Source organism: Hyperolius riggenbachi, chromosome 5 (genome assembly GCF_040937935.1).
Source record: "Hyperolius riggenbachi isolate aHypRig1 chromosome 5, aHypRig1.pri, whole genome shotgun sequence".
In the NCBI taxonomy this organism is placed as follows: Eukaryota; Metazoa; Chordata; class Amphibia; order Anura; family Hyperoliidae; genus Hyperolius; species Hyperolius riggenbachi.
The window spans coordinates 127,616,669-127,633,425 of record NC_090650.1 but is presented as its reverse complement, the minus strand read 5'-3'; the positions used below and the strand labels follow the sequence as shown (position 1 = coordinate 127,633,425).

Sequence of the window (16,757 nt, the reverse complement as noted above, 5' to 3'; positions counted from 1 at the left end):
TGCCCAAACTACAAAGGCATTTTCACCTATAGCTTGCATCATACAATCATGCTTGATCATTGACTGGTCTCATATCCATCACATTCACCAGAATTCACAGAGTATTGAAATGGCATCAAATAGCATTCAATAAGGCTCTGAACACTAAAACAACATGCTTGAACCAGGGCTGTGGAGTCGGAGTCGGGGCAATTTTGGGCACCCGGAGTCGGGGTCGTGGTTTCATAAACTGAGGAGTCGGAGTCGGGTGATTTTTGTACAAAATCCACAGCCCTGTTAAATATTAGACTAAGGAGTCTGAGCCATTTTGGTTACCTGGAGTCGGGGTTGGAGTCGGAGTCGTGGTTTCATAAACTGAGGAGTCGGAGTCGGAAGATTTTTGTACCGACTCCACAGCCCTGGCTTGAACTATAAAGGGTTACCCAGTATCATAATACTGACATGTCACCTCTATTAGTACAGGATAAAGCTACACTCACAAGTTCTATTTTAGACACCCAAAATAATCATTTATGGACAGCAGTTAAATTAGAAGAGCTGTACAGACAGGCTGATCAATTGCCTTTTTAAAATCCTGCAAGAAAAATAGCAGAAAAGTGGTATACCCCGCTGGAGAAGAGGCCAACAATGTCAGGGGACATCTGGACGCACAGATCTTTGGCCGAGATGACTAGGATTGACTGGTTTGGTGAAGGAAAAATCTGACGTGCAAGTTGGTTTAGCTTTGGGTTTGATATGCTAAAGTTGAAGAGCATTGGAGAGTGTTTGTGAGATCAGAAAATCTTGCCTGCAATCTTCTAAAAATAATTTATTAGTTGCAAAAGGTTTGCAGCCTCCATCTGTGTAATTAAAAAAAGGAGGAAATGACGTATGTCTTTTTTCAACCCAAATAACTATGTATGAGGAGAGAGTACATCCAAGACTTTCTGGAACAAACAAAAAGTGAATCTGTACCTGTGGCGCAAGAACCAAAAGTAACATGGAAAAGATGTACAGTGATGTGAAAAACTATTTGCCCCCTTCCTGATTTTTTATTCTTTTGCATGTTTGTCACACTTAAATGTTTCTGCTCTTCAAAAGCCGTTAACTATTAGTCAAAGATAACATAATTGAACACAAAATGCAGTTTTAAATGATGGTTTTTATTATTTAGTGAGAAAAAAACCCTCAAAACCTACATGGCCCTGTGTGAAAAAGAAATTTATTTGAGGGTTTTCTAGCATGATCCGCCTTTTTAAGGTCACGCCACAACATCTCAATAGGATTCAGGTCAGGACTTTGACTAGGCCACTCCAAAGTCTTCATTTTGTTTTTGTTCAGCCATTCAGAGGTGAATTTGCTGGTGTGTTTTGGGTCATTGTCCTGCTGCAGCACCCAAGATCGCTTCAGCTTTAGTAGACGAACAGATGGCTGGACATTTTCCTTCAGGATTTTTTGGTAGACAGTAGAATTCATGGTTCCATCTATCACAGCAAGCCTTCCAGGTCCTGAAGCAGCAAAACAACCCCAGACCATCACACTACCACCACCATATTTTACTGTTGGTATGATGTTCTTTTGCTGAAATGCTGTGTTACTTCTACGCCAGATGTAACAGGACACCCACCTTCTAAAAAGTTCAACTTTTGTCTCGTCGGTCCACAAGGTATTTTCCCAAAAGTCTTGGCAATCATTGAGATGTTGTTTAGCAAAATTGAGACGAGCCTTAATTTTCTTTTTGCTTAAAAGTGGTTTGCGCCTTGGATATATGCCACACTGACCTTAATTGAGGCAAATGAGGCCTGCAGTTCTTTAGATGTTGTCCTGGGGTCTTTTGTGGCCTCTCGGATGAATTTTCTCTGCGCTCTTGGGGTAATTTTGGTCGGCCGGCCACTACTGGGAAGGTTCATCACTGTTTCATGTTTTTGCCATTTGTGGATAATGGCTCTCACTGTGGTTCGCTGGAGTCCCAAAGCTTTAGAAATGGTTTTATAACGTTTACCAGACTGATAGATCTCAATTACTTTTGTTCTCATTTGTTCCTGAATTTCTTTGGATCTTGGCATGTCGTCTAGCTTTTGAGGTGCTTTTGGTCTACTTCTCTGAGTCAGATAGCTCCTATTTAAGTGATTTCTTGATTGAAACAGGTGTGGCAGTAATCAGGCCTGGGGGTGACTACAGAAATTGAACTCAGGTGTGATAAACCACAGTTAAGTTATTTTTTTAACAAGGGGGGGCAATCACTTTTTCACACAGGGCCATGTAGATTTGGAGTTTTTTTTTCTCACTAAATAATAAAAACCATAACTTAAACTGCATTTTGTGTTCAATTATTTTATCTTTGACTAATAGTTAACGGTTTTTGATGAGCAGAAACATTTAAGTGTGACAAACATGCAAAAGAATAAGAAATCAGGGAGGGGGCAAATAGTTTTCCACATCACTGTATATCTGCACTTAAAAACTCCCTTTGACACTTAAGGCCCGTACTCACGGGCTGCAAAACTCGCCTGTCGCCAGCACACGTGAGCGTGTGGGCGACAGCTTCTCGCCAGGTCCCTCCGCGTACACATGCGGAAGAGGGACCAGCGGCAAGGCGGAAGCTGTCGCTGACGTTCCTCCTCCCCCCGCCGGAAGGTCTGTGAACCTCAATGGAGGTTGCTGTCGCTAGTCCGCGTACTCACGCGGACTAGCGACAGTTGCGGCGGGGGGGCAGCGGCGACTGTCGCCATGCGATTGAAAGTTTCAATCGCATGGCGACATAGCGACGGGCGACAGTTCGGGGGCGCGCGGGCGTGCGACGGCCCATACTCACGGGCGACCTGTCGCCGCAACACGCGCGCGCCGCGTGTTGAGGCGACAAAAGTCCCTCGTGAGTATGGGCCATTAGTCCTTGCTTTGCCAGCAACCCCCCCCCCCCAGCATTAACTGTAGATATTAGGCACAGAGAGAACCAAACAGCCAGAGGATGCTTTGCTTACATACTGCACTACTGCTTCTGGCAACTGGGTGCCATTGAAATTAGTAGAGAGGTAATCTGTTTCCTACTCAGCAGTGCCATCTTCTGTTCAGAGGGAGATATTGCACGAGTTTTTAAAATGTGACCCCTAGTTAATTCTCCCCTTCCATATTACAAAATAGGCTGCTTAGCAGAGAGCCAGGCCAGTGTGTTAAAAACAATCATTACAAGAACGCTATCAGAAACCATCTTTCTAGGTAATTACTCTTGGAATTGTGTTAATAGCTTTTAGCATAATTTTACATATGCAAGCAGCAGATGCTTAGCCTACTCAAATGGTCAGTGTCTAAGTGGCTACAGTTGCTCCATATTTACACCTTTCTTCTATTCACATTGCACAAAATAATATCAGGGCCGAAACTTAGGCTACTAAGATACGCACTCATATTTTAGCAAGTGAAGATAGGGGAGGGCAAGCTGCAGGACTAGGTTAGCGTTAGGGTGCAAATATGGTCAGTGCAGGGTTTATGGTTGAGGTTCAGGGTTAATGTTAGTGCTTGGGTTAGATGGAAGGTAAAATGTTTAAGGTCAATAATTTAAGGAGGTTAAGGTTTAAAGGACACCTGAAGTGAGAGGGATATGAAGGCTGCCATATTAATTTCCTTTTAAACAATCCAGATTTCCTGACTGTCCTGCTGATCTTCTGCCTCTAATACTTCTAGCCATAGACCCTGAACAAGCATGCAGATCACATGTTAATGGCTGTAGTTTAAATGAATTTGCTGTATGCTGGTACGATTCAGACATTAGTGATGCATGAACGTTCAGCAGGACTGCCAGGCAAATGGTATTGTTTAAAAGTACAGTAGCCTCCATTTTTCTTATTTCAAATAACTTTTAAAAGGGAACCTGAACCGAGTAAAATATTTAAAATAACCTCATGATGTACCTGCAAATAAATTTCACATAAATATATTACATATTAACCTTGCCATCCGTTCCTCTTAGAAGCTCAGCATTTTCTTCTTACAACTATTCTTTCCAGTTTTGACAAGATTTTGCCAACTGAAATATATCAATTGCTGTCAGTTATATATCAGTTGCAGTCAATTATAACTGAAAGGACAACTGATGAGCAATGTAATGTCCATGTTTCCCTAAGACTTACATGGGCAAGATTACAGTTTAACAGTGTGCTGACCAGGAAGCAGTTATGGGGTAATGGCCATTTTCAAAATGGTGGATGGAGAATTCCACTGAATACAGTGGACAAAACAACACAGGAGAGGAGAAAGATTGATGAGTAGACTACACGGGAGGTAAGTATAATGTGTAAATGTTTATTTTGACTTTTCATTTTCATATCTGGTTTGCTTTAAGGTTGAAGCAATTTTGTGACAAAGGCGTCAAGAGCGGGGTTAGGGCTACAGGTAAGATCATGGCTGAAGAACGGCTTTCTTAACCACTTAACTCTTAACCCACTGCACAGGGGCGGCCGGAAAGTGGATCCCGCAAGGACCAGCTCATGCCCAGAGGCGGCGGTCCTTGTAGGGGCATGGGCGGCACAATCGCGTCATTCGTGACGCCATCGGCTGCCGGGGACTGGCTCCGCCCACCTAGCGCTGTAACCCGCCGGCCGTTCGGAAGCGCCGGCGGGTTACTAGCACCCGGATCGCCGCATACAAAGTGTATAATACACTTTGTAATGTATACAAAGTGTATTATACAGGCTGCCTCCTGCCCTGGTGGTCCCAGTGTCCGAGGGACCACCAGGGCAGGCTGCAGCCACCCTAGTCTGCACCCAAGCACACTGATTTCCCCCCCCCTACCCCCTGATCGCCCACAGCACCTCTCAGACCCCCCCCCCCTGCCCACCCCCCAGACCACTGTTTGCACCCCCTGCTCCCTCCTGATCACCCCCCCACCCCTCAGATTCTCCCCAGACCCCCCCCCCCCCCTGTGTACTGTATGCATCTATCCCCCTGATCACCTGTCAATCACCCATCAATACTCCCTGTCACTGCCACCCATCAATCAGCCCCTAACCTGTCCCTTGCGGGCAATCTGATCACGCACGCACACCAATAGATCGCCCGCAGATCCGACGTCAGATCACCTCCCAAGTGCAGTGTTTACATCTGTTCTCTACACTAAACACCCACTAATTACCCATCAATCACCCCCTATCACCACCTGTCACTGTTACCCATCAGATCAGACCCTAATCTGCACCTTGCGGGCCCAAATCACCCGCCTACACGCTCAGATTGCCCTCAGACCCCCCCTTATCAATTCGCCAGTGCAATATTTACATCTGTTCTTCCCTGTAATAACCCACTGATCACCTGTCAATCACCCCCTGTCACTGTCACCCATCGATCACCCCCTGTCACTTGCCCTTGCGGGCAATCTGATCACCCACCCACACCAATAGATCGCCCGCAGATCACCTGCCAAGTGCAGTGTTTACATCTGTTCTCTACCCTAAACACCCACTAATTACCCATTAATCACCCCCTGTCACTGCTACCTATCAGATTAGACCCCTATCTGCCCCTAGGGCACTCAATCACCCGCCCACACCCTCAGAACGCCCTCAGACCCCAGCCCTGATCACCTCGCCAGTGCATTGCTTGCATCTATTCCCCCCTCTAATCACACCTTGAGACACCCATCAATCACCTCCTGTCACCCCCTAGCACACCTACCCATCAGATCAGGCCCTAATTTGCCCCGTGTGGGCTCCTGATCACTCGGCCAAACCCTCAGATCCCCCTCAGACCCCCTTCCGATCACCTCCCCAGTGCATTGATTGCATCTATTTTCCCCTCTAACCACCCTCAGAGACACCCATCAATCACCTCCTGTCACCCCCCTAGCACTCCTATCCATCAGATCAGGCCCTATACAACCTGTCATCTAAAAGGCCACCCTGCTTATGACCGGTTCCACAAAATTCGCCCCCTCATAGACCACCTGTCATCAAAATTTGCAGATGCTTATACCCCTGAACAGTCATTGAGACATTTGGTTTCCAGACTACTCACGGTTTTGGGTCCGTAAAATGCCAGGGCGGTATAGGAACCCTACAAGTGACCCCATTTTAGAAAAAAAGACACCCCAAGGTATTCTGTTAGGTGTATGACAAGTTCATAGAAGATTTTATTTTTTGTCAAAAGTTAGCGGAAATTTTAGGGCATTGCCCTGGCATTTTAGGGGCCCTAAACCGTGAGGAGTAGTCTTGAAACAAAAATGACCTGTGAAATCCTAAAGGTACTCATTGGACTTTGGGCCCCTTAGCGCAGTTAGGGTGCAAAAAAGTGCCACACGTGTTATAGGCGTACTCAGGAGAAGTAGTATAATGTGTTTTGGGGTGTATTTTTACACATACCCATGCTGAGTGGGAGAAATATCTCTGTAAATGGACAATTGTGTGTAAAAAAAAAAATCAAACAATTGTCATTTACAGAGATATTTCTCCCACCCAGCATGGGTATGTCTAAAAATACACCCCAAAACACATTATACTATTTCTCCTGAGTACGGCAATACCACATGTGTGGCACTTTTTTGCAGCCTAACTGCGCTAAGGGGCCCAAAGTCCAATGAGCACCTTTAGGCTTTACAGGGGTGCTTACAATTTAGCACCCCCCAAAATGTCAGGACAGTAAACACACCCCACAAATGACCCCATTTTGGAAAGTAGACACTTAAAGGTATTCAGAGAGGGGCATGGTGAGTCTGTGGCAGATTTCATTTTTTTTGTCGCAAGTTAGAAGAAATGGGAACTTTTTTTTTTTTTTGGTCACAAAGTGTCATTTTCCGCTTACTTGTGACAAAAAAATAATATCTTCTATGAACTCACTATGCCTCTCAGTGAATACTTTGCGATGTCTTCTTTCTAAAATGGGGTAATTTGGGGGGTATTTATACTATCCTGGAATTCTAGCCCCTCATGAAACATGTCAGGTGGTCAGAAAAGTCAGAGATCTTGGAAAATGGGAAAATTCACTTTTTGCACCATAGTTTGTAAAAGCTATAACTTTTACCCAAACCAATAAATATAAGCTGAATGGGTTTTATTTTAATCAAAAACATGTTTGTCCACATTTTTCGTGCTGAATGTATACAGAAATTTTACTTTATTTGAAAAATGCCAGCACAGAAAGTTAAAAAAAATCATTTGACAAAATTCATGTTTTTTTGATGAATATAATAAAAAGTAAAAATCGCAGCAGCAATCAAATAGCACCAAAAGAAAGCTTTATTAGTGACAAGAAAAGGAGCCAAAATTCATTTAGGTGGTAGGTTGTATGAGCGAGCAATAAACCGTGAAAGCTGCAGTGGTCTGAATGGAAAAAAAGTGCCTGGTCCTTAAGGGGGGTAAAGCCCACGGTCCTCAAGTGGTTAAAGGGGTTCTGTGGCCCTTTTTTAAAATGCAATTTAAATGAAGAGATATGTTCCTTTCATAAGTAAAAATCTTTTTTCCCTTGTCTTGTTTAGAAACAGCTGTGCTGTCTCTCTCCTGCTCCTTTCTAATTATTCGTCTAGTTAGACGAATATTGTGCTGCAGGAAGAGGCAGACAATACAGCAGCTGTTCCCCCCTGCTATCTGCCTCTGTCTCCCCCTGCAGGTATCATCTGATGAGTCATCCCTGACCTTTCTGTGTGCTCCAGCTAGCGTAAGGGGGTTAAGATCTGCCATGACAGCAGGGAGGAGATCTGCCTTGTGTGGCTTCAGCTCAGCTCAGGTGCACAGCAGTACAGGGAGACTGTGTACTGACCCGAAAGCACTTTACATTGCAGCCATCTTGCCCAAAGGTTTAAAAGTTACATTTTATGAAGTTATTTATTGGCAGCGGGGAGCGGTGAAAATAAGAGAAACGAAGAGGGGGAATAGCGGGGGAAAACGTAACATGTTTATTTTGATGTTCTGTAAATTTATCACAGATCTTCTTTAAACCATAAAATGGCTACAAATTGACTGCAGGCACACCGAAATTCCCCTTCCCTGTTCATGGAGGGTTCAGCGATCTAGCCAGTGCCAGGCAAAGAGTGCCTCCTTTACCATTCTAGAAAGTAGATATCGCAGCTACAAAAACCTCAAGATTACAATAGTGATAACATGAATTGAAAAATAAATAACCCAGAAATACCTCTACAGTGATTGCTGTTAAGAAGGGGTCCAGATGCCAGTCCTGGAGCGTTGCTTTGATTTGTGGAGACATACCAAGAAGAGCACAGTTAGTAACCACTGCTAGAACACCCAGAGTTTCAAATGCCAGCTAAGAAAGATAAAGAAACAAATCAAATTAACCGGTTTCCTTTTCTAGGGATTTCAGGCATTACACCATTTACCATTTTATATAATGAGCTGGGCTACAGATGCTATGCTGACCACCACATATGTTCTGGATAAAACTGGGTGCCACATTACCTGTGAGTGATTAATGGTTGACAGGGATAATATAAGATATACATGGAGAGGAAGAATCTCTGTAGGGATTTTCACCAAGACTGTGATACAGATATGTGTTTCATACTAACCTCAGATCTGCCATGTCTCTTGCAAATATGCTGCAAACTAGCTTTATCACCTCAGAATAGTAACACAATGTTTCCCAGCATTATTATAGCAAAGGACTCTCTGCTGTAACCAACAATAACTCCTTTAATACATGTACATTTGTTGGAAAACTCAGTTATGGAATATTCCTAACGTTCCCTTATGTTTTTATTTAAATATTTATTCATTCAGGTTTATACATTATAATATTTGTAATATCAAAACGCACCATTATGCATGGAAGCAACCCCTGAGCCCAACACAAGGGCAGATACTTCCATAGGGAACACCTCCAGCCTCCCCTCCCCCCATCCACTTAAGTGTACAGTGGTCCACTCCCCTGCTGGATGCTATGCAGAAGACCCTGCATTATAAATAAATAAGCCTCTTAGCTTACACACTTGTGTGGTTAGCAATCTGGAATTGTAATCAATGTGTTCAGCATAGACCTAAACAGTCTTCAAAGCTGAATGCTAAGCACAGGCCTGGGAAATAACCCCCTCCACACGTTGACACCAGTAACCTGAAGGGAAAAAAAAAATCTGGAAGTATCTTTAATGCAAGTGTGAAGTTATGATCATGTGACTCAGGGGTGTTGCTAGCCCCAAAGATCAGTGGCACATGATCTATTCTGGGGTGCCCCGGATGTCCCCCAGGCAAAGTAGAGGCACCTAGCGCGGCACCGCACAGTATCCAGCATGCTCCACAGAGGCAACACAGCACCCAGCATGGCATTATAGCACCCCATGTGCCCCATAGAGGAACCATAGCACCCAGCATGACACCATACCACCCAGCATGGCACCACAGCACACAGCAATAGCGGGTATGGTGGGAGCTATGGTGCCTCTATGTAGGCATATTAAGTGCTGTGATGCCTTTATGGGAGCATACAGGAAGCTGTGGTTCTTTTTTGGTGGGCATGCTGGGAGTTCTGGTGCTTCAATGGGAGGTCCGTAGGAGGGGGTCCACTAGAAGATCAGGGAATGCTCGCCCCCCAGCAGAAATCCACACCAGCCAGCACAAAAGCCGGGTAACTGTGCATGACCATACCGATTTTTTGGCTGGAATGCCCAAAAGCGCCCCGGATCTCTTAGGATCCTAGCAACACCCCTGATGTGACTGCTGCTCAGCCCTCCTTACTCCCCTTCCTTCAGCTCTGATTAATAATCAATGGTAGTGTAATGTTACAGGCTCATGCCATAGCTCGCCCAAAACTCTTGCAGAGCTGCTGATTGTGTAGACCATTCCTACACTAGCCGATTCAGAAAAACAGTGAGTAAAATTACAGATGATGGCTTTGTATACTGCAGTTTTAGATTGAAAAACAAAGTACCTGCAGAAATGATCATTTTAGAGCAACTAAAAGTTAGTTATGGATGCCACCCGCTACCATTACTTCGTGGTTGCTTGCAGTGGCGGCTCCCGCTTAAAATTTTTGGGGGAGCACAAAAGGGACACGATGGCTGGCTGGTGGGACCAATTTAGGTTAATAAAATTGATGTTTGTATGGTGGGCTTTAGATCTTTTTTGCGTAACTCAGGTGATAAAATTAAGGCTAACTAGTTCAGCGCTGATAGGAACCAAATGTAAATATCACAAACAAAACTCAGAGGCTTATGGGCAGAGCACATTGTCCAAATGATGATGTTATTATGGAAGAAAAGTTACCCACAGATGCATTTGGCTAGTAGTTTCCTGGCATCCTTTCTTGCTAGCAAGCTGCTCCTGTGTGGACAGGTCACAGACAAATCATACCAGCTCCCAGTCTGTGTCTCATGACACACAAGCAAGGGGAGGGTGGGGGAAGGAAGAGGCAGGAGGGAGAGAAACACTGTGTGTGAGATTCCTTATCTTAGTGGCTAAGCATTGTTGCAGACTTGAGCTTGTATTTTACAGGCAGGCTGTGTAATCCAGATGCATTAATTACAAGGGCTCTTGCAAGGATTGTGAGGTATTTATGGCATATATTATAAGACCCTTGGTTTACTTAACACTACATACACCCTATCCTGTTCAGTGTATGCTGCTGGAGCCTGAAAACAGTTAACTATATGTTAATGAGCGGGGGGGCACTCAGAAGGGCCTGTGCAATAACTACTTCATAGTACATATGCAAATTCCATTCACATCAGCTTCAAGCATGAATAAGCATCGACACCTGTCTCCATAACAGACCTTCTGCCTGTAACGTGGACATGCCTGCATGCTTCACTAGCAAGTACTAATTGCGATACCACTATCACAAGGGTGGGAGCTGTGCTAAGGGGCTCAAAAATAGAAACCAATGCATTGTTTTCAGGTGTTTGTCTAGAAAACCATAGATTTCAAAGTATTGTAAGATACAGACGCTCCACCTACCACTTTAATGCATTTGAAATTGGCATCGATACACATGACTAAGATTTATCATCATGTCAGATTATTAGAAGAAATCCATCAGGAGCAGGCACCACCGATGTAGATAATCATCACTTTATTAATCACATAAGTTAAAAGGCAGCAACACAACGACAGACCGCTGTTTCGAGCCTCCTGGCTCTTTATCAAGTTGTAAAAAGCTGCAATACATACATCAACCTACCACCATTCATTATATACAATCTATGAACCAATCAGTGATCTGCGTTTGAACCCACCAATTACAGTGCTCAGCAGTGAGGAGGACCTGATGGGAAACTGTGCAATGCACAGTAAATCCCACCCCTTAGGAAAGAATCCTCCCACCAACTGCTTAAAAATGGTCTTATGACATCAGCCGTGTAAATAAGGTTGCCTTGTCCCAATATACTTACTGTAATAGATACAGGAAATCTCCGTTGCTTAATAAAAGCCGCTCAGGCAAAAAACGCATCTAAGCCAGCAGCCAATCACGCACTCAGGCCGCCAGCCAATCACGCGCATCCGTCTGGTCAAATGGCGGCCAATCAGCGCACTTCCCTGTCTAAACAAATGAAGTGCGCTGACGTCACGTAGCCTCCAGGCGCCGGCCAGTAAGCGGCAGATACGTGTAATATCTCCGCTGGCCAATAGTATACACTCCAGCTTCGTATGGCGACTAATAGCGCAAGGCTAGGGTGTCACGCCTCCCCTGCTCAGTACCAATGCCAAGCATGTAAATAAATAAAGCGTCCAATCCGGACGCCCAACATAAAGGAGGCTATTACCACCCCACCTAATCACCGCCTCAGAGGCCAGTACAGTCGCCATGGCAACCATAAACAACAGCCTTAACTCTGTTCTACCAAGGCTTACTGCAAACAATGACACTAGACTGCCAACAGCGTTCAGATGCAGTGAAAGCAGTATAGCCAAAAAAGGGGGGGCATACATGGACCCAGGCAACCAATCCCCAAAGTTACACATAATTCAATTCATAATGCACTGTAATGAAAGAAGAACAAACGCTTCTCACTAATCCATTAATTAAAATAAATACATGATTAAAAAGGAAAATTAAACCTAAAAAACAGGTAAATTAGCCAAAAGGACCTAAACGCTTCTCAAATGCAGAAGGACAGATCGTAATCCAAATTAAGGCCCCCAGACCCCAAAACGTCTAACTTCCTAATCCAGAACGCTTCGCGTCTAGATAATTCTTTATCGCGATCACGGCCTCCCCCCCCACCCAATAGGAACACCATCTATAATTTGAACTCTCAGCTGTGAAGCATTATGACCGGCCTCTGCAAAATGCCTTGCCACCACCTGTGTGTTATCCCTATTTCTAATGGCCGATTTATGAGATGAAAGTCTCACTTTAAGTGCCTTCGTGGTTTTATCCACATAGGCTTGTCCACAAGGACACTTAAGTAGATATATAACATACGTGGAGTTACAGTCATAATGTTCTCTAATAAAAAAAGAAGTACCCCTAGACGGGTGTCTAAAGACATCACCCTTAATTATGGCACTACATAGATGGCAACTCAAACAAGGGTACGTACCCTTCCTGCCTTCTCTAAGTTTCTCTGTCTTAGCTCTAGTATGCACCAATTTATCCCGAATAGTGGGCGCTCTCTTAAAGGATAAAAGTGGGGGGGTAACGAAATTCAGGGACTCTGGGAAAGGCCTCTCTCAGTAGATGCCAATGTTTTCGAATTACAGCAGTAATCTGTGTGCTACAGGTGTTATAGGTGGAGACAAAGGGCATGCGTGGTGAATTATCCCTGGGTCTTCTCTCTCTGCTAGTTGTACTAAGGGTATGGGCAGGGTACCCTCTATGCTTAAATTTTTGTCTCATTTTATTCAATTGAACATCACGGGTCACACCCTCTGGGACAATCCTAGATACTCTTTTTAGCTGACCTCCTGGAATGGAATTCTTCATCTGGGTTGGATGAAAGCTAGAATAATGTAACACTGAATTCCTGTCAGTAATTTTTGTATATAAATCGGTACTCAACCCCAGACCATCACGATAGACAACTATCTAAAAAAGAGACCTTCTGCAAATCAACGTGAGCTGTAATTGGTGGGTTCAAACGCAGATCACTGATTGGTTCATAGATTGTATATAATGAATGGTGGTAGGTTGATGTATGTATTGCAGCTTTTTACAACTTGATAAAGAGCCAGGAGGCTCGAAACAGCGGTCTGTCGTTGTGTTGCTGCCTTTTAACTTATGTGATTAATAAAGTGATGATTATCTACATCGGTGGTGCCTGCTCCTGATGGATTTCTTGAAGTGACAGCTCCAGTGGTGTGGAACGCTGCAAGCTTGGGCACACACTTCTCTCCTTTTATGGGTGCTGTTCCAAACCCCCACAGTGTTTATTGCTGACGTACACCACAAAGGGAACTTAGCACCATGGGAGAAAACGAATCTGACATCGGTCCGGATGTCTTTTCCTTTACCGGTGAACAGGCCACTAGGATACTGGCGCTGACGGATGGTGAAGCGACCTTTTTGCAGAAACCTGATGCTAAGCCTCTGAAAAGAGAGTTGGAGACATCAAAGAGACAGAGAATTGAATTGGACCTGCATGCTCAAACTCTTACTGAATATTGTCGAAGCAGAAAGATACCAAGATCTATGCGGGCTCAGGTAGCCCCGCAGTTGTTTACTAAGAATAAGAACTTTTGCTCCATTTGGGAGCGCATTTTCAATAAAGCATCTTTTGACGCCATGTTACACATGATTAATACCATCCACCACGAGTTGCCGGCTGTGGATGTGAAAATATTGGAAATTACTAGTCAACTGAGAGCTTTGCTTCCTGAAGAGGAGTTGAAAGCCTTCTTGGAGAATTTAGAGCATAAGTTGGATACCTACAAAAAATCGGTTGAGGAAACAAAGAGGTCTAAATATAACCGTGATGTTTCAGATTATCAAACCGGATATGTATATTCCTGGCAAAAAATGGTCCCAGCCAACTCCAGACGACCGAGAGGGAGACCCAGGATCCCTAGAGGTGGGAGGCCGGGCTCTGGCAATTCGGTTCCTAACTCGTCCGATACAGATTTTTTACCAGAGTCGAGGGACTCTTCTCCGGGAGGAGGAGGAAACGCCGGGGCGGGGCCAGGTACCAGCGCCAGCAACAAAGAAACCGGCAAAAAAGGTCATCTGAACCAGAACAGTCAGATGACCCTGCGTCAGAGGAAGTAAATTTAACTCAAAGTTTGGTGGTGAATATCTCTGGGCAACCACTTTCTGCTGCAGAGGAAAAGCTTTTGAATTATGGACTGGGTTTTAGTCCAACTAATCGACCAAATTTCTTTCTTCTCGAACAAGAACTGTTTAGATTCTATAGGAATATTAGACTCAAGGCTTTCTTTAGTACCTTACCGGCTCCCTCTAATGAAATGGAACGGGACAATGGGGGAAAACTTACTTTGTCTTCAAGTGGACTTCGTTCAAAGAGTTCTTTTATGCCTCCAGCTAATGCATTAGTGGATCTCTTTGTATCCAAGGTGAATGAGGATGTTAAGAACATTGAACTATGTTCCGCACAAGACAAGGTCAACTGGAATTTAACTAAAAATGAATCAAGAGTATTGAAGGCACTTGAGTCTAGAAGGGACATTGTGATCCGCCCCGCTGATAAAGGCGGGGCAGTGGTAGTCCTTGATGCCAACTACTATAGGAATGAAATCTTGGGACAACTATCCCAGGTTGAAGTGTATAAGAGGGTTGAAAGGGATCCTGTTGGGCTGATATTAACAAAAATAAAAGCATTGATTGAATCTGCTCTTGCTGATGAAATAATTGATGATAAGCTTGCTAAATTTTTGGTTAAAGAGCACCCAGTTACTCCCGGGTTTTATACGTTGCCTAAGATTCACAAGAATTTAGAGTCCCCACCGGGCCGTCCGATCGTGTCCGGTGTGGACTCTATTTTCGTTCCATTAGCACAGTACCTTGATGGGGTGTTGCAGTCAATTGTGGTAGGCTTGGATTCCTATGTTAGGGACACTTCCTGTTTTCTCGATAGGTTGAGGGGGGTTGGAGACATTGCTGGTGACATCCTTTTGGTTACACTGGATGTCGAGAGCCTCTACACCTCCATCCCACATGATGGAGGTGTGGAGGCTATTGATTGGTACTTGATGACCCATCTTGATCTCTCGAATGGACAGCGTAGGTTTTTATTAGACCTTTTGAGGATTGTGTTGCATCTCAACTATTTTAAATTTGAGGACAGTTTTTATGTTCAGCAGAGGGGAACTGCGATGGGGTCGAACGTGGCCCCGTCCTATGCAAATCTTTTTATGGGCCTGTTCGAGGAGTCATTTGTATATACCGATGTGCTTTTCCGCAGCATGCTAAGTGCTGGTGGAGGTACATCGATGACATCTTTTGCTTGTGGGCGGGGCCGCGTTCGACCCTTGATGAATTTTTATGTTCCCTCTCTGAACGATGTCCTACTATACGTCTTACAGCTCACGTTGATTTGCAGAAGGTCTCTTTTTTAGATACAGTTGTCTATCGTGATGGTCTGGGGTTGAGTACCGATTTATATACAAAAATTACTGACAGGAATTCAGTGTTGCATTATTCTAGCTTTCATCCAACCCAGATGAAGAATTCCATTCCAGGAGGTCAGCTAAAAAGAGTATCTAGGATTGTCCCAGAGGGTGTGACCCGTGATGTTCAATTGAATAAAATGAGACAAAAATTTAAGCATAGAGGGTACCCTGCCCATACCCTTAGTACAACTAGCAGAGAGAGAAGACCCAGGGATAATTCACCACGCATGCCCTTTGTCTCCACCTATAACACCTGTAGCACACAGATTACTGCTGTAATTCGAAAACATTGGCATCTACTGAGAGAGGCCTTTCCCAGAGTCCCTGAATTTCGTTACCCCCCACTTTTATCCTTTAAGAGAGCGCCCACTATTCGGGATAAATTGGTACATACTAGAGCTAAGACAGAGAAACTTAGAGAAGGCAGGAAGGGTACGTACCCTTGTTTGAGTTGCCATCTATGTAGTGCCATAATTAAGGGTGATGTCTTTAGACACCCGTCTAGGGGTACTTTTTTTATTAGAGAACATTATGACTGTAACTCCACGTATGTTATATATCTACTTAAGTGTCCTTGTGGACAAGCCTATGTGGGTAAAACCACGAAGGCACTTAAAGTGAGACTTTCATCTCATAAATCGGCCATTAGAAATAGGGATAACACACAGGTGGTGGCAAGGCATTTTGCAGAGGCCGGTCATAATGCTTCACAGCTGAGAGTTCAAATTATAGATGGTGTTCCTATTGGGTGGGGGGGAGGCCGTGATCGCGATAAAGAATTATCTAGACGCGAAGCGTTCTGGATTAGGAAGTTAGACGTTTTGGGGTCTGGGGGCCTTAATTTGGATTACGATCTGTCCTTCTGCATTTGAGAAGCGTTTAGGTCCTTTTGGCTATTTTACCTGTTTTTTAGGTTTAATTTTCCTTTTTAATCATGTATTTATTTTAATTAATGGATTAGTGAGAAGCGTTTGTCCTTCTTTCATTACAGTGCATTATGAATTGAATTATGTGTAACTTTGGGGATTGGTTGCCTGGGTCCATGTATGCCCCCCCTTTTTTGGCTATACTGCTTTCACTGCATCTGAACGCTGTTGGCAGTCTAGTGTCATTGTTTGCAGTAAGCCTTGGTAGAACAGAGTTAAGGCTGTTTATGGTTGCCATGGCGACTGTACTGGCCTCTGAGGCGGTGATTAGGTGGGGTGGTAATAGCCTCCTTTATGTTGGGCGTCCGGATTGGACGCTTTATTTATTTACATGCTTGGCATTGGTACTGAGCAGGGG

The 16,757-nt window shown here is 44.2% G+C and overlaps 1 protein-coding gene across 4 annotated transcripts in view; it reads right to left on the bottom strand.

Annotated features, from left to right (window-relative positions):
- The window catches only part of ANO10 (anoctamin 10), a 135,090-nt gene that overhangs the window by 32,654 nt on the left and 85,679 nt on the right, over positions 1 to 16,757 (bottom strand). For all 4 annotated transcript variants that reach the window (XM_068236235.1, XM_068236238.1, XM_068236237.1 and 1 more), the window contains one exon: positions 8,095 to 8,223. In XM_068236235.1, the coding sequence (XP_068092336.1) occupies positions 8,095 to 8,223 (129 nt within the window). The remainder of the gene's footprint in view (positions 1 to 8,094; positions 8,224 to 16,757) is intronic.